Source organism: Apteryx mantelli, chromosome 4, assembly GCF_036417845.1.
Source record: "Apteryx mantelli isolate bAptMan1 chromosome 4, bAptMan1.hap1, whole genome shotgun sequence".
Taxonomy (NCBI): domain Eukaryota; kingdom Metazoa; phylum Chordata; class Aves; order Apterygiformes; family Apterygidae; genus Apteryx; species Apteryx mantelli.
In genome coordinates, this window is record NC_089981.1 from 80,539,794 (window position 1) to 80,563,231 (window position 23,438).

At 58.5% G+C, this 23,438-nt stretch overlaps 1 protein-coding gene across 1 annotated transcript in view; it reads right to left on the bottom strand.

The window, feature by feature from the left end:
• Positions 1-450: 450 nt before the first annotated feature.
• Positions 451-23,438, bottom strand: part of AHNAK2 (AHNAK nucleoprotein 2) — a 43,100-nt gene continuing 20,112 nt past the window's right edge. The window contains exon 9 of the mRNA XM_067295689.1: positions 451-23,438. Within this exon, the coding sequence (XP_067151790.1) occupies positions 1,455-23,438 (21,984 nt within the window). The 3' untranslated portion in view covers positions 451-1,454.

Here is a 23,438-nt window from a genome sequence, read left to right on the forward strand (position 1 = left end):
TATCAGAAACACAAGGTGCCAGCAATTCTCCTTAGAGTATTTGAGCCTGCCTCAAAGACATGGGAATGAAGAACACGTCAAGTTAGAGATGGTTTGACAACCAAGTACACTCCCTTTACAAGCCAAATTTTAAATGTTTTGCTGTATTTGCTTTCCCTGTACTAAACAGAATATGGGAAAAGAAAATATGGGATGAGAAAAGTACAATAAAGAAGCATGACTGCACATGCAAATATATAAAACTAAGGATTATAATGGCTGAAAAGTCTCAGATTAGTTTGAAAACATTACCTCCACATTTAGAAACTGTGCTGGCATGCAGTGGCCACTTCAGCAGTTAGTGAGGTATACTCAAACCTTTTGCAAATTTAAGCCATCTTTGCAGTAGCAGTTGCAGTTTTCAGAATCAGAAAATGCTAACAGATCAGTCAGTAACTCATGCTACTCATGTTATTATTCATATGGTGAGTTTATTGTGAATTAAGAATACAGTCAGTGTTTTAATGATACCTGTGAATGCTGTCACATATGCACTCTGGTTTTGGCTGTGCACTTGAGAGAAGCATTAATATAAACAAAGAGGTAAATAATTATATACATCTACTTTCCCAGAAAATCTTTGAAGCAATTCCACCAAAGTGTGACAGATCATTCTGTGTATTTTATGCATTTAACTAGTCAGTAAATATATACATAAAAACTTTATTTACCCACATTTTTCTCATTTTTATTTGTCACCATGTTTTATTCTGGTATTTTGAAACTTTGAATCAATTATATGTTTTTTGGTCTCGAATTTATTTATTTATTTTTTTAAATCTTTTAAGGCAAAGTATGAACCACCACAATAATCAAAAAAAGAAAAGAGGGGAAGGGGTAAAGTGTTATTCTATCTACACTAGTATTTTGTTTTTATTTTTCATTTTAAAATATGGAATATACATATACTCTAGCTGAAATAAAGAAAATATTTTAATAAAAAAGCAAAATAGGTCAGGCAGGTTTCAATATAAAATCTAAATGGGTAAGTATAGTTCTCATAGTATTAGTTTATACTCCTTTCTGCAAATAATCTATAATCTAAACATAATCAGTGTATTTTTGAGAAGCCTATTTAATAAGTCTTTTTCCTGTCTTTGAGCCTTTCAGTGGTTTACTTTCACAGTTCATGTATCTTTTCAGACTTTGCTAAAACTATGAACTCCCCTGTATCTGTAGAAGTTGTTTGTTTCTTTTGGGGTAGATTTGAAGAAACAAATGATTTTATTAGTGTGCAGTACAGCACATTCATGTACTTGAAAATTTATATATAGTAAATTATGTTCAACAAACTGTCTTCATAAATGTCAGTTTTAAGTTTTGTTTCATTTTCAGTTACTGGAAAATTCAGAAAACAGATTTTTTTTCTCTGTATGTTCAGATTAGTTTCATTGGGGGTTGGGAAAAGACAATTCTCATTTGGTTGCATCTCCAGGAATATTTGACTGACTACCTTTTTCTTCCTCCAACAAGATTAGTTCAGTTCTTGCTGAAGATGTAACGATATTTCGAGAAACCGGAACATTAGATGAAGTCCCATCAGTTTCATTTTTTTCACTCTCTGTTATTGTTTCTTTAGGTGACAAGCTTTCTTGTGCATCAAAAAATATATCAGGTTTATCTGATGGACTGTCTTCATCTGAGCTTGTTCTGTCTTTATGTCCTGTCTCCTCTTCTTTGTCAACAATCTTTGCCTTTTTGGAAGGAGATGTGAAACCAAGCTTGGGAAATCTAAACCATCCAGGTTTTTCAGTTTGCTTAGAAGAATCATTGTCTAATGTGTCAGTGGGTTTCATGTCTTCTGGAACTGATTTTTTTACTTCTGTTTTTAAATCTGAGCTTGTTTCATCACCAGAAGACGAAAAGCCAATATTGGGAAGCCAAAATTTGAATCTTACAGGAGATCTTTTACTATCAGTCTTTTCTTTTTGATCAGTTATGCCTTTTTCTTCATCTTCTAGTGCTTCAGCTACATCGTCATCTTTAGAGAGAGGAGCTACCATTATTCCCTCCGGTGACTTATCAGGATGACTGTCTTCGGGTTTACTGGAAGGCTTTACTTCAACAGCAAATGTTTCTAACTTTGGCAAACTGACACCACTAGATACTGCTCCACTAGATTCTTCAGTCTCAATGTGTGTTTTTTCAGATAATTTAAGCTCTTCATTGCCAGTTGTCTGTGCTAATGCTTCAGAGTTTTCATCAGAATATTTAGGTTTGCTCACTGATACATCAGTTTTATATTCTGTAGAAGATTGCTGAACTAGCACATCTAAGTTACTATGTGATTCAGGCAGCTTCACCTTGAGCAATGAGAATCCCAAAGTAGCAGTTTTAACTTCTGATGAGAGAATCTCTGATTCTTTCAGTATCTGAGTAGTGTAAATCTCACACCTTTCAATAGCAACATGTTCAGGCTCCACTTTCTCATGTATTTCTTCACCCTCTACATACGACCAATGAATATCTTGCCCTGTATTAACAGAGGAGTCTATGGTAGTAGTCATTTGTGCTGTTTTAATGTCAGGTTCAGACAGCATTAGAATTTTGCTTTTTGCCTTTTGAATACCATCCTCTAGAGCCTCTGGTGTTGCAGGGGTTGCAGAGCTTGCTTCCAGTTGCACTACTTCAATGTCAGTACTAGTTCCTTTAGAATCTGTTGTCAATTTTAACACTGAAACATCAGCTTCAGTTGGGAAAGCTCTGAAAGTGAATCTTGGTATTTTTAATTTTGGAATTTTTATATTTACCTCCAGGTCGTCTTCTGGTGTGCCCACAGTGTCCATTGTCATTCTGGCAGATGGTTCTGTAAGATCACTTTTTAGGCCAAAGGATCCTTCTGATTTTTGAAACTGGATTTCTGCTGTGCCTATTTCACTTTTAGGCACTGAAACAGCTTCTGACTTAGGCAAATTGATATCATCTTCAGAACCCTTCACTTTTGAACGCAACACTCCAAACTTTGGAATCTTAAACTTGTATGTTTTAATTTTACTTGTTTCTTCTCTGTCTTCTACTTGCACTTCCGTTCCTGCAGACATGTCCTTTTCAACACTTTCCACTTGAAATTCTATTTCAGGATCTACTCTGCCAATTTTAACATCCATTTCCACTCCTGGAACTTCTATCTTCAGATCTTCCAGCTTAGCTGCAACATAAACATCATCTTCTGACCCCTTTGTTGTAGACCATTCACACACAGGCCTTTTCAGTTGGCTTCCTTGACCATCTTTTCCTATAATTTTCATCTCATCCTTTAGCTTTCCTGTCTTAATTGCTGCATCTTGACCTTGGATGGCCAGCTCTGCCTTTGGAAGACTAACATCCATTTTTTCCCGTGTTGCATCTAGAGTCATTTCAGCTGATGAAGGTTTAAATTCTACTCTTGAAGTCTCTAACTCGATGGAACTTTCTACTTTGGGGATTTCTATATCCTGTGATTTGACTTTGTGCTCTTGAAGAGTCAGATCCCATGTAGGAAACTTATTTGGGCTGCCTTTGTCAATTTTTGAAGCACTTATTTCTGTTTTAGACAATTCTGCTGAAGATACTCTGAATTCCAAAGTATGCATTTTTTGTCCTTCAGCACTGCGCTTAACTACATCTGCATAAGTTTCAGTTTTTGGAATATCCACTTTACTATCTGTACTTTCTGCAGATAATGAAATATCTCCTTCCATCTTTGGCAGGCTAACATCAGAACTCTTCACAGAATCTCCTAATTTTAGAATGTCCTCTTCTTCAATAGTAATTTCAGTGGCTGCATGTGGCAATGATAAGATATTTTCGGGAATATTTATTTCAGTTTGTATTTCAGCAAAGGGAATGCCTATCTGAGGCTTTTCCAGACTTCTTTCAACATCAGCATCACCTTTTTTTTCCTTTAAGGATGTCCGGCCAAATGCAGGTATTCTGAATTTTGGCATTTTAAACCATCCCTGATGTTCTTCAGTCTGAATTTCTTGAGCTTTTATTTCATGTTCTTTTAATTTTATATCCTTCTCCTCAGGGCTCTCAATAGCTCCCTCTGTCATTGATGTAGTCACTGATCGGAGACTAATGTCTACCTTGGGACCTTCAGTGCCAGCTGTCAGAACCTGAGGTGTTATGATCTTCCCAGCATAAACCTCCACTCCTGGATCTGAAGTATCAGATTTAAATTCTGATGCTGGAACTCCCACAGCAATGTCAGCAATTTCTGTTGTCATTTGTAGCTGAGGTAGCTCAGCTTCTGTTTTTGGAGAGCTGATCTCAGGCTCTGGCCCTTTCACTTTTGTTAGGGAGATTCCAAATTTTGCCTTCTGGAAGTTGGGCATTTTAATCTTCCCTTCAAGACCTTCCAATTTCACCTTTCTTCCATCCACAACTGATGATCCTTCACTTCCTGTTTCAGGGCTCTTCAGTTCAGTTGAGGCTTCTCCTTTGGGAAACTTAATCCCTGTTTTTTGACTGGTATCTTCATCAGCAGAACTTGATTTTAGGACAACCTCTTGAAGACTGCCCTCTGAGGCAGGCAGAGCAGCATCAGCCTTTGCTAAGCTGACACCCATGTCAGTTTGGGAGGCTCCAATTTCTGTTCTGGAAAACTCCAAAGCAGGGATCTTAACCTCAGCCATTTTTATACTTATTTGTGCCCCCTCTTCTGTGCTTTTGGAATGACATCTTTCTATATCAAGTATCTGTATTGAATCATCACCATCTTCTTCTATTTTAGGAATAGTAGCATCAGCTTCAACTTTTGGCAATTTCACCTGAGATTTGGGAATCTTGATTTTGGAGAGTGAAATTTTAGGCATGCCAAATTGCAGCTTTTTAATTGGACTTTTTTGTTCACCTTTTCCTGCAGAAATTTCCAGATCAAGGGCTGTGCTAGGACCTTGATCATCAGTTGCAGTTCCTGTCACTTCTGTGTCTATTCTGCCTGACACTACAGTAAGTTTATCATCTTCCAGATGTGCTCCAGAATCTGGTTTAACACATGCTTCCTTTTTTGGTGACCTACTAAAGGATGGAAGTTTGAATTTGGGCATTTTGAAATGTCCTTCTTTCTCTTCTCCATCTATATCTCCATGCTTTATTTCCCCTTTAACTTTTGGTGCTGTATCTGAATCCTGAATATCACTGTCTGTCTTTGGGATAGAAATGTCACCTGATGGGAGGCGGACATCAATCTTTGATGCCCTATTGTCAGCTTCAGGCATTTGGGCTTTAGGGATGGAATTTTCTATTTCTGCAGCAGATTCCACCTCCAAATTTGGTGCTTCAACACCGATGTCAGCAATTTCTATCATCGCTTTTAACTGGGGAACACTGATCTCTGATTTGGATTGTATGACCTCCTTTTCTGGCACTTTTCCTTTCAAATGTGTAATTCCAGACTTTGGCATTTGGAATTTAGACATTTTAGTTTTTCCTTCAGGACCTTCATGTTTTATTTCTACAGTACCCATAGCAATTTCACTTGATGTTCTTTCAACCGCTGTCTCAGGACTCTTCAACTCAAGGGAGCCTTCAGTTGTTGTCATCTTAATATCTGAGCTGGAGAGGCTGGCATCAGCAGCAGCTGATTTCAATGTCAGGTCAACCTGTTGAAGACTGACTTCACATGCAGGAAGTATGACCTTACCTGTAGACATGCTAACATCCATGTCTACTTTGGGAGCTTTGACTTCTGATTTGGAAAATTCCAGGGTAGAGATTCTAACTTTTGGCATCTTTATACCCATTCCTGCCCCATCTCCACTGCTTCCTTTCTCAGACCTCTGCACTGAAACACCTCCTTCTTTGGGACCACAAACATCAGTTTCTAGTTTGGGCTGAGAGACATGGACTTTCTGACCCTTCACTTTAGGGAGTGAGATCTTTGGCATGATAAACTGGGACTTTTTCATTTTGCCCTTTTCACCATCTTTTTCTGTTGATGTATCCAATTCCACACTAGGATATTGATTCTCAGAGATAGTTAGGGTTAATTCAGATTCTGTATCTCCAGACAAAGCAGGTGGGGTGGGTTCCTCCAGATGTCCCTCAACTTCAGAGGGAACAACTGCTTCTTTCTTTGGGGACCAACTGAATGAAGGCAGTTTGAATTTTGACATTTTAAATTTGCTTTCTTTCTCCTCAATATCCTTCTCTACCGAAATTACTTCCTGTTCTGCCTTGCATTCTAAATTTGAATGCCCAATTTCCATTTCTACCTTTGGCATGGTAACTTCCATTGATGGAAGACTGACATCCAACTTTGCTGTATCCAGAACAACTTCAGGTGAAGGCTTTTGCATTTTTACACCTAATTCAGCTTCAGGAACTTGAGTTAGACTTTCACTACCAATATCAGCTATATCAGATGTTATCTTCTCCTTGGAAATTTCAGGTTGAACTTTAGAATGAATGTCAGTTTCTGATGGTTTTCCCTTAGACCAAGAAATTCCAAATCTTGGTTTTCGGAATCTGGGTATTTTAACTGTATATTCTGTGTCACCCACAGATATTTCAGCAACTGGTGTTTTACCTCCTGACTTCAGAATACTTTGCTCCAAAGAACCCTCCTCAGTTAAGATTTCAAAATCTGTGGCAGAAAGATTCATATCAGCAAGAGATGATATTTTGGATTCAGATTCTGGTACATTCATTTCATATTTAGTCAGAGTTACATCCCCTGTTGGTAATGCAGAATCCTGTTCAATTTTAGAAGAACCAATGTCAACTTTAGAGAAACCCAAACTAGGAATTCTAAATTTAGTATATTTAGAGGCAGTTTCTCCCTTATCATCAGGGGGAGGTTTTGGTCCAACACTGCTGGAAAGAATATCAGGGGTCTCCTTGGCTAATACATAAGATTCCGCCTGAGCAAAATCAATATTGGACGTGCTCTGCACCTGTGCTTTAGAACTTTTGGAGAGAGAAAATTTTGGCATTTTAAAAAGAGAACTTTTAGCTTTACCCATCTCACCATCTTTTCCAGAGGAGGAAACTATGACATCACCACTGACAGGAGCCTGGATCTCGGCCGCGGGCAGGGTCAGCTCGGCTTCGGCGGTTCCCGAGGGCACCGTCACCTGGGGCTCCTTGAGGCTCACGTCCACGTCGGCGGCGACGGCGCCCTTGGCCTCTCTGCTGCTGGACCAGCCAAAGGAAGGCATGCCGAACTTGGGCATTTTGAACTTGCTGTCCTTCGCCTTCGAGGCCTCCTTCTCTGGGGCTTTTGCTTCCCCTTCGAGGGCGAGGCCCGCCTCGGGCGCCTGCAGGTCGACGCTGGCCTTTGGCAGGGTGATGTCGACGGAGGGCAGGGTGATGTCCACCTTGGGAGCCTTGGTGTCCGCTTTGGGCATTTTGAGGGAGGGCATTTCCACCTTCCAGCCAGCCCCTTCGGTTTTGGCACCGGGGACGTCGGCTTTGAGGCCCAGCGCGGGGCCTTCCCCTGTGGCGGTCACGGTGGCGGAGGGGAGGTCGACCTCTGCGGTGGGCAGGCTGACCTCTGCTCCGGGCCCTTGGGCCTTGGGGGGCGACACTCCAAATTTGGGCTTGTCGAACTTGGGCATCTTAATCTTCCCTTTCAGGCCGGCGGCTTCCACCTCGGCTCCCTCCAGCGAGCCTTCGGCGGAGGGCCCTTTCAGGTCCACCTCGGGCCCCTGGAGGCTGAGGGAGCCTTCGAGCGAGGGCAGCTGGACGTCGGGGGCCGAGAGGCTGACGTCGCCCGCGCCGGCCTTGAGCTCTGCCTCCGGGAGGCTGACGTCGACTTTGGGCAGGCTGACGTCCGCGTCGAGTTTGGGAGCCTTGACGGTTGGCTTGGAGAAGACCACGCTGGGCACCTTGACTTTTGGCATGTGCAGTTTCATGCCGCCGCCCTCGACCTTCCCGGGAGCGGCGTCCAGGCCGCCTTCGGCGTCGGGGCCCTGCAGGGCGAGCTCGCCCTCCGGGATTTCGGCCTGGGCTTTGGGCAGCGAGACCTCGGCCTTCGGCAGGCTGACCTGCACGTGGGGAGCCTTGGCTTTGGGCAGTTTGACGCTGGGCATCTTGACGTCGGGCATTTTGAATCTGCCTTTCTCGGCGTCTCCGGCGCCGGCGGCGGCCTCGATGGTCAGCTCGACGCCGGGAGCCTGGATCTCGGCCGCGGGCAGGGTCAGCTCGGCTTCGGCGGTTCCCGAGGGCACCGTCACCTGGGGCTCCTTGAGGCTCACGTCCACGTCGGCGGCGACGGCGCCCTTGGCCTCTCTGCTGCTGGACCAGCCAAAGGAAGGCATGCCGAACTTGGGCATTTTGAACTTGCTGTCCTTCGCCTTCGAGGCCTCCTTCTCTGGGGCTTTTGCTTCCCCTTCGAGGGCGAGGCCCGCCTCGGGCGCCTGCAGGTCGACGCTGGCCTTTGGCAGGGTGATGTCGACGGAGGGCAGGGTGATGTCCACCTTGGGAGCCTTGGTGTCCGCTTTGGGCATTTTGAGGGAGGGCATTTCCACCTTCCAGCCAGCCCCTTCGGTTTTGGCACCGGGGACGTCGGCTTTGAGGCCCAGCGCGGGGCCTTCCCCTGTGGCGGTCACGGTGGCGGAGGGGAGGTCGACCTCTGCGGTGGGCAGGCTGACCTCTGCTCCGGGCCCTTGGGCCTTGGGGGGCGACACTCCAAATTTGGGCTTGTCGAACTTGGGCATCTTAATCTTCCCTTTCAGGCCGGCGGCTTCCACCTCGGCTCCCTCCAGCGAGCCTTCGGCGGAGGGCCCTTTCAGGTCCACCTCGGGCCCCTGGAGGCTGAGGGAGCCTTCGAGCGAGGGCAGCTGGACGTCGGGGGCCGAGAGGCTGACGTCGCCCGCGCCGGCCTTGAGCTCTGCCTCCGGGAGGCTGACGTCGACTTTGGGCAGGCTGACGTCCGCGTCGAGTTTGGGAGCCTTGACGGTTGGCTTGGAGAAGACCACGCTGGGCACCTTGACTTTTGGCATGTGCAGTTTCATGCTGCCGCCCTCGACCTTCCCGGGAGCGGCGTCCAGGCCGCCTTCGGCGTCGGGGCCCTGCAGGGCGAGCTCGCCCTCCGGGATTTCGGCCTGGGCTTTGGGCAGCGAGACCTCGGCCTTCGGCAGGCTGACCTGCACGTGGGGAGCCTTGGCTTTGGCCAGTTTGACGCTGGGCATCTTGACGTCGGGCATTTTGAATCTGCCTTTCTCGGCGTCTCCGGCGCCGGCGGCGGCCTCGATGGTCAGCTCGACGCCGGGAGCCTGGATCTCGGCCGCGGGCAGGGTCAGCTCGGCTTCGGCGGTTCCCGAGGGCACCGTCACCTGGGGCTCCTTGAGGCTCACGTCCACGTCGGCGGCGACGGCGCCCTTGGCCTCTCTGCTGCTGGACCAGCCAAAGGAAGGCATGCCGAACTTGGGCATTTTGAACTTGCTGTCCTTCGCCTTCGAGGCCTCCTTCTCTGGGGCTTTTGCTTCCCCTTCGAGGGCGAGGCCCGCCTCGGGCGCCTGCAGGTCGACGCTGGCCTTTGGCAGGGTGATGTCGACGGAGGGCAGGGTGATGTCCACCTTGGGAGCCTTGGTGTCCGCTTTGGGCATTTTGAGGGAGGGCATTTCCACCTTCCAGCCAGCCCCTTCGGTTTTGGCACCGGGGACGTCGGCTTTGAGGCCCAGCGCGGGGCCTTCCCCTGTGGCGGTCACGGTGGCGGAGGGGAGGTCGACCTCTGCGGTGGGCAGGCTGACCTCTGCTCCGGGCCCTTGGGCCTTGGGGGGCGACACTCCAAATTTGGGCTTGTCGAACTTGGGCATCTTAATCTTCCCTTTCAGGCCGGCGGCTTCCACCTCGGCTCCCTCCAGCGAGCCTTCGGCGGAGGGCCCTTTCAGGTCCACCTCGGGCCCCTGGAGGCTGAGGGAGCCTTCGAGCGAGGGCAGCTGGACATCGGGGGCCGAGAGGCTGACGTCGCCCGCGCCGGCCTTGAGCTCTGCCTCCGGGAGGCTGACGTCGACTTTGGGCAGGCTGACGTCCGCGTCGAGTTTGGGAGCCTTGACGGTTGGCTTGGAGAAGACCACGCTGGGCACCTTGACTTTTGGCATGTGCAGTTTCATGCCGCCGCCCTCGACCTTCCCGGGAGCGGCGTCCAGGCCGCCTTCGGCGTCGGGGCCCTGCAGGGCGAGCTCGCCCTCCGGGATTTCGGCCTGGGCTTTGGGCAGCGAGACCTCGGCCTTCGGCAGGCTGACCTGCACGTGGGGAGCCTTGGCTTTGGGCAGTTTGACGCTGGGCATCTTGACGTCGGGCATTTTGAATCTGCCTTTCTCGGCGTCTCCGGCGCCGGCGGCGGCCTCGATGGTCAGCTCGACGCCGGGAGCCTGGATCTCGGCCGCGGGCAGGGTCAGCTCGGCTTCGGCGGTTCCCGAGGGCACCGTCACCTGGGGCTCCTTGAGGCTCACGTCCACGTCGGCGGCGACGGCGCCCTTGGCCTCTCTGCTGCTGGACCAGCCAAAGGAAGGCATGCCGAACTTGGGCATTTTGAACTTGCTGTCCTTCGCCTTCGAGGCCTCCTTCTCTGGGGCTTTTGCTTCCCCTTCGAGGGCGAGGCCCGCCTCGGGCGCCTGCAGGTCGACGCTGGCCTTTGGCAGGGTGATGTCGACGGAGGGCAGGGTGATGTCCACCTTGGGAGCCTTGGTGTCCGCTTTGGGCATTTTGAGGGAGGGCATTTCCACCTTCCAGCCAGCCCCTTCGGTTTTGGCACCGGGGACGTCGGCTTTGAGGCCCAGCGCGGGGCCTTCCCCTGTGGCGGTCACGGTGGCGGAGGGGAGGTCGACCTCTGCGGTGGGCAGGCTGACCTCTGCTCCGGGCCCTTGGGCCTTGGGGGGCGACACTCCAAATTTGGGCTTGTCGAACTTGGGCATCTTAATCTTCCCTTTCAGGCCGGCGGCTTCCACCTCGGCTCCCTCCAGCGAGCCTTCGGCGGAGGGCCCTTTCAGGTCCACCTCGGGCCCCTGGAGGCTGAGGGAGCCTTCGAGCGAGGGCAGCTGGACGTCGGGGGCCGAGAGGCTGACGTCGCCCGCGCCGGCCTTGAGCTCTGCCTCCGGGAGGCTGACGTCGACTTTGGGCAGGCTGACGTCCGCGTCGAGTTTGGGAGCCTTGACGGTTGGCTTGGAGAAGACCACGCTGGGCACCTTGACTTTTGGCATGTGCAGTTTCATGCCGCCGCCCTCGACCTTCCCGGGAGCGGCGTCCAGGCCGCCTTCGGCGTCGGGGCCCTGCAGGGCGAGCTCGCCCTCCGGGATTTCGGCCTGGGCTTTGGGCAGCGAGACCTCGGCCTTCGGCAGGCTGACCTGCACGTGGGGAGCCTTGGCTTTGGCCAGTTTGACGCTGGGCATCTTGACGTCGGGCATTTTGAATCTGCCTTTCTCGGCGTCTCCGGCGCCGGCGGCGGCCTCGATGGTCAGCTCGACGCCGGGAGCCTGGATCTCGGCCGCGGGCAGGGTCAGCTCGGCTTCGGCGGTTCCCGAGGGCACCGTCACCTGGGGCTCCTTGAGGCTCACGTCCACGTCGGCGGCGACGGCGCCCTTGGCCTCTCTGCTGCTGGACCAGCCAAAGGAAGGCATGCCGAACTTGGGCATTTTGAACTTGCTGTCCTTCGCCTTCGAGGCCTCCTTCTCTGGGGCTTTTGCTTCCCCTTCGAGGGCGAGGCCCGCCTCGGGCGCCTGCAGGTCGACGCTGGCCTTTGGCAGGGTGATGTCGACGGAGGGCAGGGTGATGTCCACCTTGGGAGCCTTGGTGTCCGCTTTGGGCATTTTGAGGGAGGGCATTTCCACCTTCCAGCCAGCCCCTTCGGTTTTGGCACCGGGGACGTCGGCTTTGAGGCCCAGCGCGGGGCCTTCCCCTGTGGCGGTCACGGTGGCGGGGGGGAGGTCGACCTCTGCGGTGGGCAGGCTGACCTCTGCTCCGGGCCCTTGGGCCTTGGGGGGCGACACTCCAAATTTGGGCTTGTCGAACTTGGGCATCTTAATCTTCCCTTTCAGGCCGGCGGCTTCCACCTCGGCTCCCTCCAGCGAGCCTTCGGCGGAGGGCCCTTTCAGGTCCACCTCGGGCCCCTGGAGGCTGAGGGAGCCTTCGAGCGAGGGCAGCTGGACGTCGGGGGCCGAGAGGCTGACGTCGCCCGCGCCGGCCTTGAGCTCTGCCTCCGGGAGGCTGACGTCGACTTTGGGCAGGCTGACGTCCGCGTCGAGTTTGGGAGCCTTGACGGTTGGCTTGGAGAAGACCACGCTGGGCACCTTGACTTTTGGCATGTGCAGTTTCATGCCGCCGCCCTCGACCTTCCCGGGAGCGGCGTCCAGGCCGCCTTCGGCGTCGGGGCCCTGCAGGGCGAGCTCGCCCTCCGGGATTTCGGCCTGGGCTTTGGGCAGCGAGACCTCGGCCTTCGGCAGGCTGACCTGCACGTGGGGAGCCTTGGCTTTGGGCAGTTTGACGCTGGGCATCTTGACGTCGGGCATTTTGAATCTGCCTTTCTCGGCGTCTCCGGCGCCGGCGGCGGCCTCGATGGTCAGCTCGACGCCGGGAGCCTGGATCTCGGCCGCGGGCAGGGTCAGCTCGGCTTCGGCGGTTCCCGAGGGCACCGTCACCTGGGGCTCCTTGAGGCTCACGTCCACGTCGGCGGCGACGGCGCCCTTGGCCTCTCTGCTGCTGGACCAGCCAAAGGAAGGCATGCCGAACTTGGGCATTTTGAACTTGCTGTCCTTCGCCTTCGAGGCCTCCTTCTCTGGGGCTTTTGCTTCCCCTTCGAGGGCGAGGCCCGCCTCGGGCGCCTGCAGGTCGACGCTGGCCTTTGGCAGGGTGATGTCGACGGAGGGCAGGGTGATGTCCACCTTGGGAGCCTTGGTGTCCGCTTTGGGCATTTTGAGGGAGGGCATTTCCACCTTCCAGCCAGCCCCTTCGGTTTTGGCACCGGGGACGTCGGCTTTGAGGCCCAGCGCGGGGCCTTCCCCTGTGGCGGTCACGGTGGCGGAGGGGAGGTCGACCTCTGCGGTGGGCAGGCTGACCTCTGCTCCGGGCCCTTGGGCCTTGGGGGGCGACACTCCAAATTTGGGCTTGTCGAACTTGGGCATCTTAATCTTCCCTTTCAGGCCGGCGGCTTCCACCTCGGCTCCCTCCAGCGAGCCTTCGGCGGAGGGCCCTTTCAGGTCCACCTCGGGCCCCTGGAGGCTGAGGGAGCCTTCGAGCGAGGGCAGCTGGACGTCGGGGGCCGAGAGGCTGACGTCGCCCGCGCCGGCCTTGAGCTCTGCCTCCGGGAGGCTGACGTCGACTTTGGGCAGGCTGACGTCCGCGTCGAGTTTGGGAGCCTTGACGGTTGGCTTGGAGAAGACCACGCTGGGCACCTTGACTTTTGGCATGTGCAGTTTCATGCCGCCGCCCTCGACCTTCCCGGGAGCGGCGTCCAGGCCGCCTTCGGCGTCGGGGCCCTGCAGGGCGAGCTCGCCCTCCGGGATTTCGGCCTGGGCTTTGGGCAGCGAGACCTCGGCCTTCGGCAGGCTGACCTGCACGTGGGGAGCCTTGGCTTTGGGCAGTTTGACGCTGGGCATCTTGACGTCGGGCATTTTGAATCTGCCTTTCTCGGCGTCTCCGGCGCCGGCGGCGGCCTCGATGGTCAGCTCGACGCCGGGAGCCTGGATCTCGGCCGCGGGCAGGGTCAGCTCGGCTTCGGCGGTTCCCGAGGGCACCGTCACCTGGGGCTCCTTGAGGCTCACGTCCACGTCGGCGGCGCCGGCGCCCTTGGCCTCTCTGCTGCTGGACCAGCCAAAGGAAGGCATGCCGAACTTGGGCATTTTGAACTTGCTGTCCTTCGCCTTCGAGGCCTCCTTCTCTGGGGCTTTTGCTTCCCCTTCGAGGGCGAGGCCCGCCTCGGGCGCCTGCAGGTCGACGCTGGCCTTTGGCAGGGTGATGTCGACGGAGGGCAGGGTGATGTCCACCTTGGGAGCCTTGGTGTCCGCTTTGGGCATTTTGAGGGAGGGCATTTCCACCTTCCAGCCAGCCCCTTCGGTTTTGGCACCGGGGACGTCGGCTTTGAGGCCCAGCGCGGGGCCTTCCCCTGTGGCGGTCACGGTGGCGGGGGGGAGGTCGACCTCTGCGGTGGGCAGGCTGACCTCTGCTCCGGGCCCTTGGGCCTTGGGGGGCGACACTCCAAATTTGGGCTTGTCGAACTTGGGCATCTTAATCTTCCCTTTCAGGCCGGCGGCTTCCACCTCGGCTCCCTCCAGCGAGCCTTCGGCGGAGGGCCCTTTCAGGTCCACCTCGGGCCCCTGGAGGCTGAGGGAGCCTTCGAGCGAGGGCAGCTGGACGTCGGGGGCCGAGAGGCTGACGTCGCCCGCGCCGGCCTTGAGCTCTGCCTCCGGGAGGCTGACGTCGACTTTGGGCAGGCTGACGTCCGCGTCGAGTTTGGGAGCCTTGACGGTTGGCTTGGAGAAGACCACGCTGGGCACCTTGACTTTTGGCATGTGCAGTTTCATGCCGCCGCCCTCGACCTTCCCGGGAGCGGCGTCCAGGCCGCCTTCGGCGTCGGGGCCCTGCAGGGCGAGCTCGCCCTCCGGGATTTCGGCCTGGGCTTTGGGCAGCGAGACCTCGGCCTTCGGCAGGCTGACCTGCACGTGGGGAGCCTTGGCTTTGGCCAGTTTGACGCTGGGCATCTTGACGTCGGGCATTTTGAATCTGCCTTTCTCGGCGTCTCCGGCGCCGGCGGCGGCCTCGATGGTCAGCTCGACGCCGGGAGCCTGGATCTCGGCCGCGGGCAGGGTCAGCTCGGCTTCGGCGGTTCCCGAGGGCACCGTCACCTGGGGCTCCTTGAGGCTCACGTCCACGTCGGCGGCGCCGGCGCCCTTGGCCTCTCTGCTGCTGGACCAGCCAAAGGAAGGCATGCCGAACTTGGGCATTTTGAACTTGCTGTCCTTCGCCTTCGAGGCCTCCTTCTCTGGGGCTTTTGCTTCCCCTTCGAGGGCGAGGCCCGCCTCGGGCGCCTGCAGGTCGACGCTGGCCTTTGGCAGGGTGATGTCGACGGAGGGCAGGGTGATGTCCACCTTGGGAGCCTTGGTGTCCGCTTTGGGCATTTTGAGGGAGGGCATTTCCACCTTCCAGCCAGCCCCTTCGGTTTTGGCACCGGGGACGTCGGCTTTGAGGCCCAGCGCGGGGCCTTCCCCTGTGGCGGTCACGGTGGCGGAGGGGAGGTCGACCTCTGCGGTGGGCAGGCTGACCTCTGCTCCGGGCCCTTGGGCCTTGGGGGGCGACACTCCAAATTTGGGCTTGTCGAACTTGGGCATCTTAATCTTCCCTTTCAGGCCGGCGGCTTCCACCTCGGCTCCCTCCAGCGAGCCTTCGGCGGAGGGCCCTTTCAGGTCCACCTCGGGCCCCTGGAGGCTGAGGGAGCCTTCGAGCGAGGGCAGCTGGACGTCGGGGGCCGAGAGGCTGACGTCGCCCGCGCCGGCCTTGAGCTCTGCCTCCGGGAGGCTGACGTCGACTTTGGGCAGGCTGACGTCCGCGTCGAGTTTGGGAGCCTTGACGGTTGGCTTGGAGAAGACCACGCTGGGCACCTTGACTTTTGGCATGTGCAGTTTCATGCCGCCGCCCTCGACCTTCCCGGGAGCGGCGTCCAGGCCGCCTTCGGCGTCAGGGCCCTGCAGGGCGAGCTCGCCCTCCGGGATTTCGGCCTGGGCTTTGGGCAGCGAGACCTCGGCCTTCGGCAGGCTGACCTGCACGTGGGGAGCCTTGGCTTTGGGCAGTTTGACGCTGGGCATCTTGACGTCGGGCATTTTGAATCTGCCTTTCTCGGCGTCTCCGGCGCCGGCGGCGGCCTCGATGGTCAGCTCGACGCCGGGAGCCTGGATCTCGGCCGCGGGCAGGGTCAGCTCGGCTTCGGCGGTTCCCGAGGGCACCGTCACCTGGGGCTCCTTGAGGCTCACGTCCACGTCGGCGGCGCCGGCGCCCTTGGCCTCTCTGCTGCTGGACCAGCCAAAGGAAGGCATGCCGAACTTGGGCATTTTGAACTTGCTGTCCTTCGCCTTCGAGGCCTCCTTCTCTGGGGCTTTTGCTTCCCCTTCGAGGGCGAGGCCCGCCTCGGGCGCCTGCAGGTCGACGCTGGCCTTTGGCAGGGTGATGTCGACGGAGGGCAGGGTGATGTCCACCTTGGGAGCCTTGGTGTCCGCTTTGGGCATTTTGAGGGAGGGCATTTCCACCTTCCAGCCAGCCCCTTCGGTTTTGGCACCGGGGACGTCGGCTTTGAGGCCCAGCGCGGGGCCTTCCCCTGTGGCGGTCACGGTGGCGGAGGGGAGGTCGACCTCTGCGGTGGGCAGGCTGACCTCTGCTCCGGGCCCTTGGGCCTTGGGGGGCGACACTCCAAATTTGGGCTTGTCGAACTTGGGCATCTTAATCTTCCCTTTCAGGCCGGCGGCTTCCACCTCGGCTCCCTCCAGCGAGCCTTCGGCGGAGGGCCCTTTCAGGTCCACCTCGGGCCCCTGGAGGCTGAGGGAGCCTTCGAGCGAGGGCAGCTGGACGTCGGGGGCCGAGAGGCTGACGTCGCCCGCGCCGGCCTTGAGCTCTGCCTCCGGGAGGCTGACGTCGACTTTGGGCAGGCTGACGTCCGCGTCGAGTTTGGGAGCCTTGACGGTTGGCTTGGAGAAGACCACGCTGGGCACCTTGACTTTTGGCATGTGCAGTTTCATGCCGCCGCCCTCGACCTTCCCGGGAGCGGCGTCCAGGCCGCCTTCGGCGTCGGGGCCCTGCAGGGCGAGCTCGCCCTCCGGGATTTCGGCCTGGGCTTTGGGCAGCGAGACCTCGGCCTTCGGCAGGCTGACCTGCACGTGGGGAGCCTTGGCTTTGGGCAGTTTGACGCTGGGCATCTTGACGTCGGGCATTTTGAATCTGCCTTTCTCGGCGTCTCCGGCGCCGGCGGCGGCCTCGATGGTCAGCTCGACGCCGGGAGCCTGGATCTCGGCCGCGGGCAGGGTCAGCTCGGCTTCGGCGGTTCCCGAGGGCACCGTCACCTGGGGCTCCTTGAGGCTCACGTCCACGTCGGCGGCGACGGCGCCCTTGGCCTCTCTGCTGCTGGACCAGCCAAAGGAAGGCATGCCGAACTTGGGCATTTTGAACTTGCTGTCCTTCGCCTTCGAGGCCTCCTTCTCTGGGGCTTTTGCTTCCCCTTCGAGGGCGAGGCCCGCCTCGGGCGCCTGCAGGTCGACGCTGGCCTTTGGCAGGGTGATGTCGACGGAGGGCAGGGTGATGTCCACCTTGGGAGCCTTGGTGTCCGCTTTGGGCATTTTGAGGGAGGGCATTTCCACCTTCCAGCCAGCCCCTTCGGTTTTGGCACCGGGGACGTCGGCTTTGAGGCCCAGCGCGGGGCCTTCCCCTGTGGCGGTCACGGTGGCGGGGGGGAGGTCGACCTCTGCGGTGGGCAGGCTGACCTCTGCTCCGGGCCCTTGGGCCTTGGGGGGCGACACTCCAAATTTGGGCTTGTCGAACTTGGGCATCTTAATCTTCCCTTTCAGGCCGGCGGCTTCCACCTCGGCTCCCTCCAGCGAGCCTTCGGCGGAGGGCCCTTTCAGGTCCACCTCGGGCCCCTGGAGGCTGAGGGAGCCTTCGAGCGAGGGCAGCTGGACGTCGGGGGCCGAGAGGCTGACGTCGCCCGCGCCGGCCTTGAGCTCTGCCTCCGGGAGGCTGACGTCGACTTTGGGCAGGCTGACGTCCGCGTCGAGTTTGGGAGCCTTGACGGTTGGCTTGGAGAAGACCACGCTGGGCACCTTGACTTTTGGCATGTGCAGTTTCATGCCGCCGCCCTCGACCTTCCCGGGAGCGGCGTCCAGGCCGCCTTCGGCGTCGGGGCCCTGCAGGGCGAGCTCGCCCTCCGGGATTTCGGCCTGGGCTTTGGGCAGCGAGACCTCGGCCTTCGGCAGGCTGACCTGCACGTGGGGAGCCTTGGCTTTGGGCAGTTTGACGCTGGGCATCTTGACGTCGGGCATTTTGAATCTGCCTTTCTCGGCGTCTCCGGCGCCGGCGGCGGCCTCGATGGTCAGCTCGACGCCGGGAGCCTGGATCTCGGCCGCGGGCAGGGTCAGCTCGGCTTCGGCGGTTCCCGAGGGCACCGTCACCTGGGGCTCCTTGAGGCTCACGTCCACGTCGGCGGCGACGGCGCCCTTGGCCTCTCTGCTGCTGGACCAGCCAAAGGAAGGCATGCCGAACTTGGGCATTTTGAACTTGCTGTCCTTCGCCTTCGAGGCCTCCTTCTCTGGGGCTTTTGCTTCCCCTTCGAGGGCGAGGCCCGCCTCGGGCGCCTGCAGGTCGACGCTGGCCTTTGGCAGGGTGATGTCGACGGAGGGCAGGGTGATGTCCACCTTGGGAGCCTTGGTGTCCGCTTTGGGCATTTTGAGGGAGGGCATTTCCACCTTCCAGCCAGCCCCTTCGGTTTTGGCACCGGGGACGTCGGCTTTGAGGCCCAGCGCGGGGCCTTCCCCTGTGGCGGTCACGGTGGCGGAGGGGAGGTCGACCTCTGCGGTGGGCAGGCTGACCTCTGCTCCGGGCCCTTGGGCCTTGGGGGGCGACACTCCAAATTTGGGCTTGTCGAACTTGGGCATCTTAATCTTCCCTTTCAGGCCGGCGGCTTCCACCTCGGCTCCCTCCAGCGAGCCTTCGGCGGAGGGCCCTTTCAGGTCCACCTCGGGCCCCTGGAGGCTGAGGGAGCCTTCAAGCGAGGGCAGCTGGACGTCGGGGGCCGAGAGGCTGACGTCGCCCGCGCCGGCCTTGAGCTCTGCCTCCGGGAGGCTGACGTCGACTTTGGGCAGGCTGACGTCCGCGTCGAGTTTGGGAGCCTTGACGGTTGGCTTGGAGAAGACCACGCTGGGCACCTTGACTTTTGGCATGTGCAGTTTCATGCCGCCGCCCTCGACCTTCCCGGGAGCGGCGTCCAGGCCGCCTTCGGCGTCGGGGCCCTGCAGGGCGAGCTCGCCCTCCGGGATTTCGGCCTGGGCTTTGGGCAGCGAGACCTCGGCCTTCGGCAGGCTGACCTGCACGTGGGGAGCCTTGGCTTTGGGCAGTTTGACGCTGGGCATCTTGACGTCGGGCATTTTGAATCTGCCTTTCTCAGCGTCTCCGGCGCCGGCGGCGGCCTCGATGGTCAGCTCGACGCCGGGAGCCTGGATCTCGGCCGCGGGCAGGGTCAGCTCGGCTTCGGCGGTTCCCGAGGGCACCGTCACCTGGGGCTCCTTGAGGCTCACGTCCACGTCGGCGGCGACGGCGCCCTTGGCCTCTCTGCTGCTGGACCAGCCAAAGGAAGGCATGCCGAACTTGGGCATTTTGAACTTGCTGTCCTTCGCCTTCGAGGCCTCCTTCTCTGGGGCTTTTGCTTCCCCTTCGAGGGCGAGGCCCGCCTCGGGCGCCTGCAGGTCGACGCTGGCCTTTGGCAGGGTGATGTCGACGGAGGGCAGGGTGATGTCCACCTTGGGAGCCTTGGTGTCCGCTTTGGGCATTTTGAGGGAGGGCATTTCCACCTTCCAGCCAGCCCCTTCGGTTTTGGCACCGGGGACGTCGGCTTTGAGGCCCAGCGCGGGGCCTTCCCCTGTGGCGGTCACGGTGGCGGAGGGGAGGTCGACCTCTGCGGTGGGCAGGCTGACCTCTGCTCCGGGCCCTTGGGCCTTGGGGGGCGACACTCCAAATTTGGGCTTGTCGAACTTGGGCATCTTAATCTTCCCTTTCAGGCCGGCGGCTTCCACCTCGGCTCCCTCCAGCGAGCCTTCGGCGGAGGGCCCTTTCAGGTCCACCTCGGGCCCCTGGAGGCTGAGGGAGCCTTCGAGCGAGGGCAGCTGGACGTCGGGGGCCGAGAGGCTGACGTCGCCCGCGCCGGCCTTGAGCTCTGCCTCCGGGAGGCTGACGTCGACTTTGGGCAGGCTGACGTCCGCGTCGAGTTTGGGAGCCTTGACGGTTGGCTTGGAGAAGACCACGCTGGGCACCTTGACTTTTGGCATGTGCAGTTTCATGCCGCCGCCCTCGACCTTCCCGGGAGCGGCGTCCAGGCCGCCTTCGGCGTCGGGGCCCTGCAGGGCGAGCTCGCCCTCCGGGATTTCGGCCTGGGCTTTGGGCAGCGAGACCTCGGCCTTCGGCAGGCTGACCTGCACGTGGGGAGCCTTGGCTTTGGGCAGTTTGACGCTGGGCATCTTGACGTCGGGCATTTTGAATCTGCCTTTCTCGGCGTCTCCGGCGCCGGCGGCGGCCTCGATGGTCAGCTCGACGCCGGGAGCCTGGATCTCGGCCGCGGGCAGGGTCAGCTCGGCTTCGGCGGTTCCCGAGGGCACCGTCACCTGGGGCTCCTTGAGGCTCACGTCCACGTCGGCGGCGCCGGCGCCCTTGGCCTCTCTGCTGCTGGACCAGCCAAAGGAAGGCATGCCGAACTTGGGCATTTTGAACTTGCTGTCCTTCGCCTTCGAGGCCTCCTTCTCTGGGGCTTTTGCTTCCCCTTCGAGGGCGAGGCCCGCCTCGGGCGCCTGCAGGTCGACGCTGGCCTTTGGCAGGGTGATGTCGACGGAGGGCAGGGTGATGTCCACCTTGGGAGCCTTGGTGTCCGCTTTGGGCATTTTGAGGGAGGGCATTTCCACCTTCCAGCCAGCCCCTTCGGTTTTGGCACCGGGGACGTCGGCTTTGAGGCCCAGCGCGGGGCCTTCCCCTGTGGCGGTCACGGTGGCGGAGGGGAGGTCGACCTCTGCGGTGGGCAGGCTGACCTCTGCTCCGGGCCCTTGGGCCTTGGGGGGCGACACTCCAAATTTGGGCTTGTCGAACTTGGGCATCTTAATCTTCCCTTTCAGGCCGGCGGCTTCCACCTCGGCTCCCTCCAGCGAGCCTTCGGCGGAGGGCCCTTTCAGGTCCACCTCGGGCCCCTGGAGGCTGAGGGAGCCTTCGAGCGAGGGCAGCTGGACGTCGGGGGCCGAGAGGCTGACGTCGCCCGCGCCGGCCTTGAGCTCTGCCTCCGGGAGGCTGACGTCGACTTTGGGCAGGCTGACGTCCGCGTCGAGTTTGGGAGCCTTGACGGTTGGCTTGGAGAAGACCACGCTGGGCACCTTGACTTTTGGCATGTGCAGTTTCATGCCGCCGCCCTCGACCTTCCCGGGAGCGGCGTCCAGGCCGCCTTCGGCGTCGGGGCCCTGCAGGGCGAGCTCGCCCTCCGGGATTTCGGCCTGGGCTTTGGGCAGCGAGACCTCGGCCTTCGGCAGGCTGACCTGCACGTGGGGAGCCTTGGCTTTGGGCAGTTTGACGCTGGGCATCTTGACGTCGGGCATTTTGAATCTGCCTTTCTCGGCGTCTCCGGCGCCGGCGGCGGCCTCGATGGTCAGCTCGACGCCGGGAGCCTGGATCTCGGCCGCGGGCAGGGTCAGCTCGGCTTCGGCGGTTCCCGAGGGCACCGTCACCTGGGGCTCCTTGAGGCTCACGTCCACGTCAGCGGCGACGGCGCCCTTGGCCTCTCTGCTGCTGGACCAGCCAAAGGAAGGCATGCCGAACTTGGGCATTTTGAACTTGCTGTCCTTCGCCTTCGAGGCCTCCTTCTCTGGGGCTTTTGCTTCCCCTTCGAGGGCGAGGCCCGCCTCGGGCGCCTGCAGGTCGACGCTGGCCTTTGGCAGGGTGATGTCGACGGAGGGCAGGGTGATGTCCACCTTGGGAGCCTTGGTGTCCGCTTTGGGCATTTTGAGGGAGGGCATTTCCACCTTCCAGCCAGCCCCTTCGGTTTTGGCACCGGGGACGTCGGCTTTGAGGCCCAGCGCGGGGCCTTCCCCTGTGGCGGTCACGGTGGCGGAGGGGAGGTCGACCTCTGCGGTGGGCAGGCTGACCTCTGCTCCGGGCCCTTGGGCCTTGGGGGGCGACACTCCAAATTTGGGCTTGTCGAACTTGGGCATCTTAATCTTCCCTTTCAGGCCGGCGGCTTCCACCTCGGCTCCCTCCAGCGAGCCTTCGGCGGAGGGCCCTTTCAGGTCCACCTCGGGCCCCTGGAGGCTGAGGGAGCCTTCAAGCGAGGGCAGCTGGACGTCGGGGGCCGAGAGGCTGACGTCGCCCGCGCCGGCCTTGAGCTCTGCCTCCGGGAGGCTGACGTCGACTTTGGGCAGGCTGACGTCCGCGTCGAGTTTGGGAGCCTTGACGGTTGGCTTGGAGAAGACCACGCTGGGCACCTTGACTTTTGGCATGTGCAGTTTCATGCCGCCGCCCTCGACCTTCCCGGGAGCGGCGTCCAGGCCGCCTTCGGCGTCGGGGCCCTGCAGGGCGAGCTCGCCCTCCGGGATTTCGGCCTGGGCTTTGGGCAGCGAGACCTCGGCCTTCGGCAGGCTGACCTGCACGTGGGGAGCCTTGGCTTTGGGCAGTTTGACGCTGGGCATCTTGACGTCGGGCATTTTGAATCTGCCTTTCTCGGCGTCTCCGGCGCCGGCGGCGGCCTCGATGGTCAGCTCGACGCCGGGAGCCTGGATCTCGGCCGCGGGCAGGGTCAGCTCGGCTTCGGCGGTTCCCGAGGGCACCGTCACCTGGGGCTCCTTGAGGCTCACGTCCACGTCGGCGGCGACGGCGCCCTTGGCCTCTCTGCTGCTGGACCAGCCAAAGGAAGGCATGCCGAACTTGGGCATTTTGAACTTGCTGTCCTTCGCCTTCGAGGCCTCCTTCTCTGGGGCTTTTGCTTCCCCTTCGAGGGCGAGGCCCGCCTCGGGCGCCTGCAGGTCGACGCTGGCCTTTGGCAGGGTGATGTCGACGGAGGGCAGGGTGATGTCCACCTTGGGAGCCTTGGTGTCCGCTTTGGGCATTTTGAGGGAGGGCATTTCCACCTTCCAGCCAGCCCCTTCGGTTTTGGCACCGGGGACGTCGGCTTTGAGGCCCAGCGCGGGGCCTTCCCCTGTGGCGGTCACGGTGGCGGAGGGGAGGTCGACCTCTGCGGTGGGCAGGCTGACCTCTGCTCCGGGCCCTTGGGCCTTGGGGGGCGACACTCCAAATTTGGGCTTGTCGAACTTGGGCATCTTAATCTTCCCTTTCAGGCCGGCGGCTTCCACCTCGGCTCCCTCCAGCGAGCCTTCGGCGGAGGGCCCTTTCAGGTCCACCTCGGGCCCCTGGAGGCTGAGGGAGCCTTCGAGCGAGGGCAGCTGGACGTCGGGGGCCGAGAGGCTGACGTCGCCCGCGCCGGCCTTGAGCTCTGCCTCCGGGAGGCTGACGTCGACTTTGGGCAGGCTGACGTCCGCGTCGAGTTTGGGAGCCTTGACGGTTGGCTTGGAGAAGACCACGCTGGGCACCTTGACTTTTGGCATGTGCAGTTTCATGCCGCCGCCCTCGACCTTCCCGGGAGCGGCGTCCAGGCCGCCTTCGGCGTCGGGGCCCTGCAGGGCGAGCTCGCCCTCCGGGATTTCGGCCTGGGCTTTGGGCAGCGAGACCTCGGCCTTCGGCAGGCTGACCTGCACGTGGGGAGC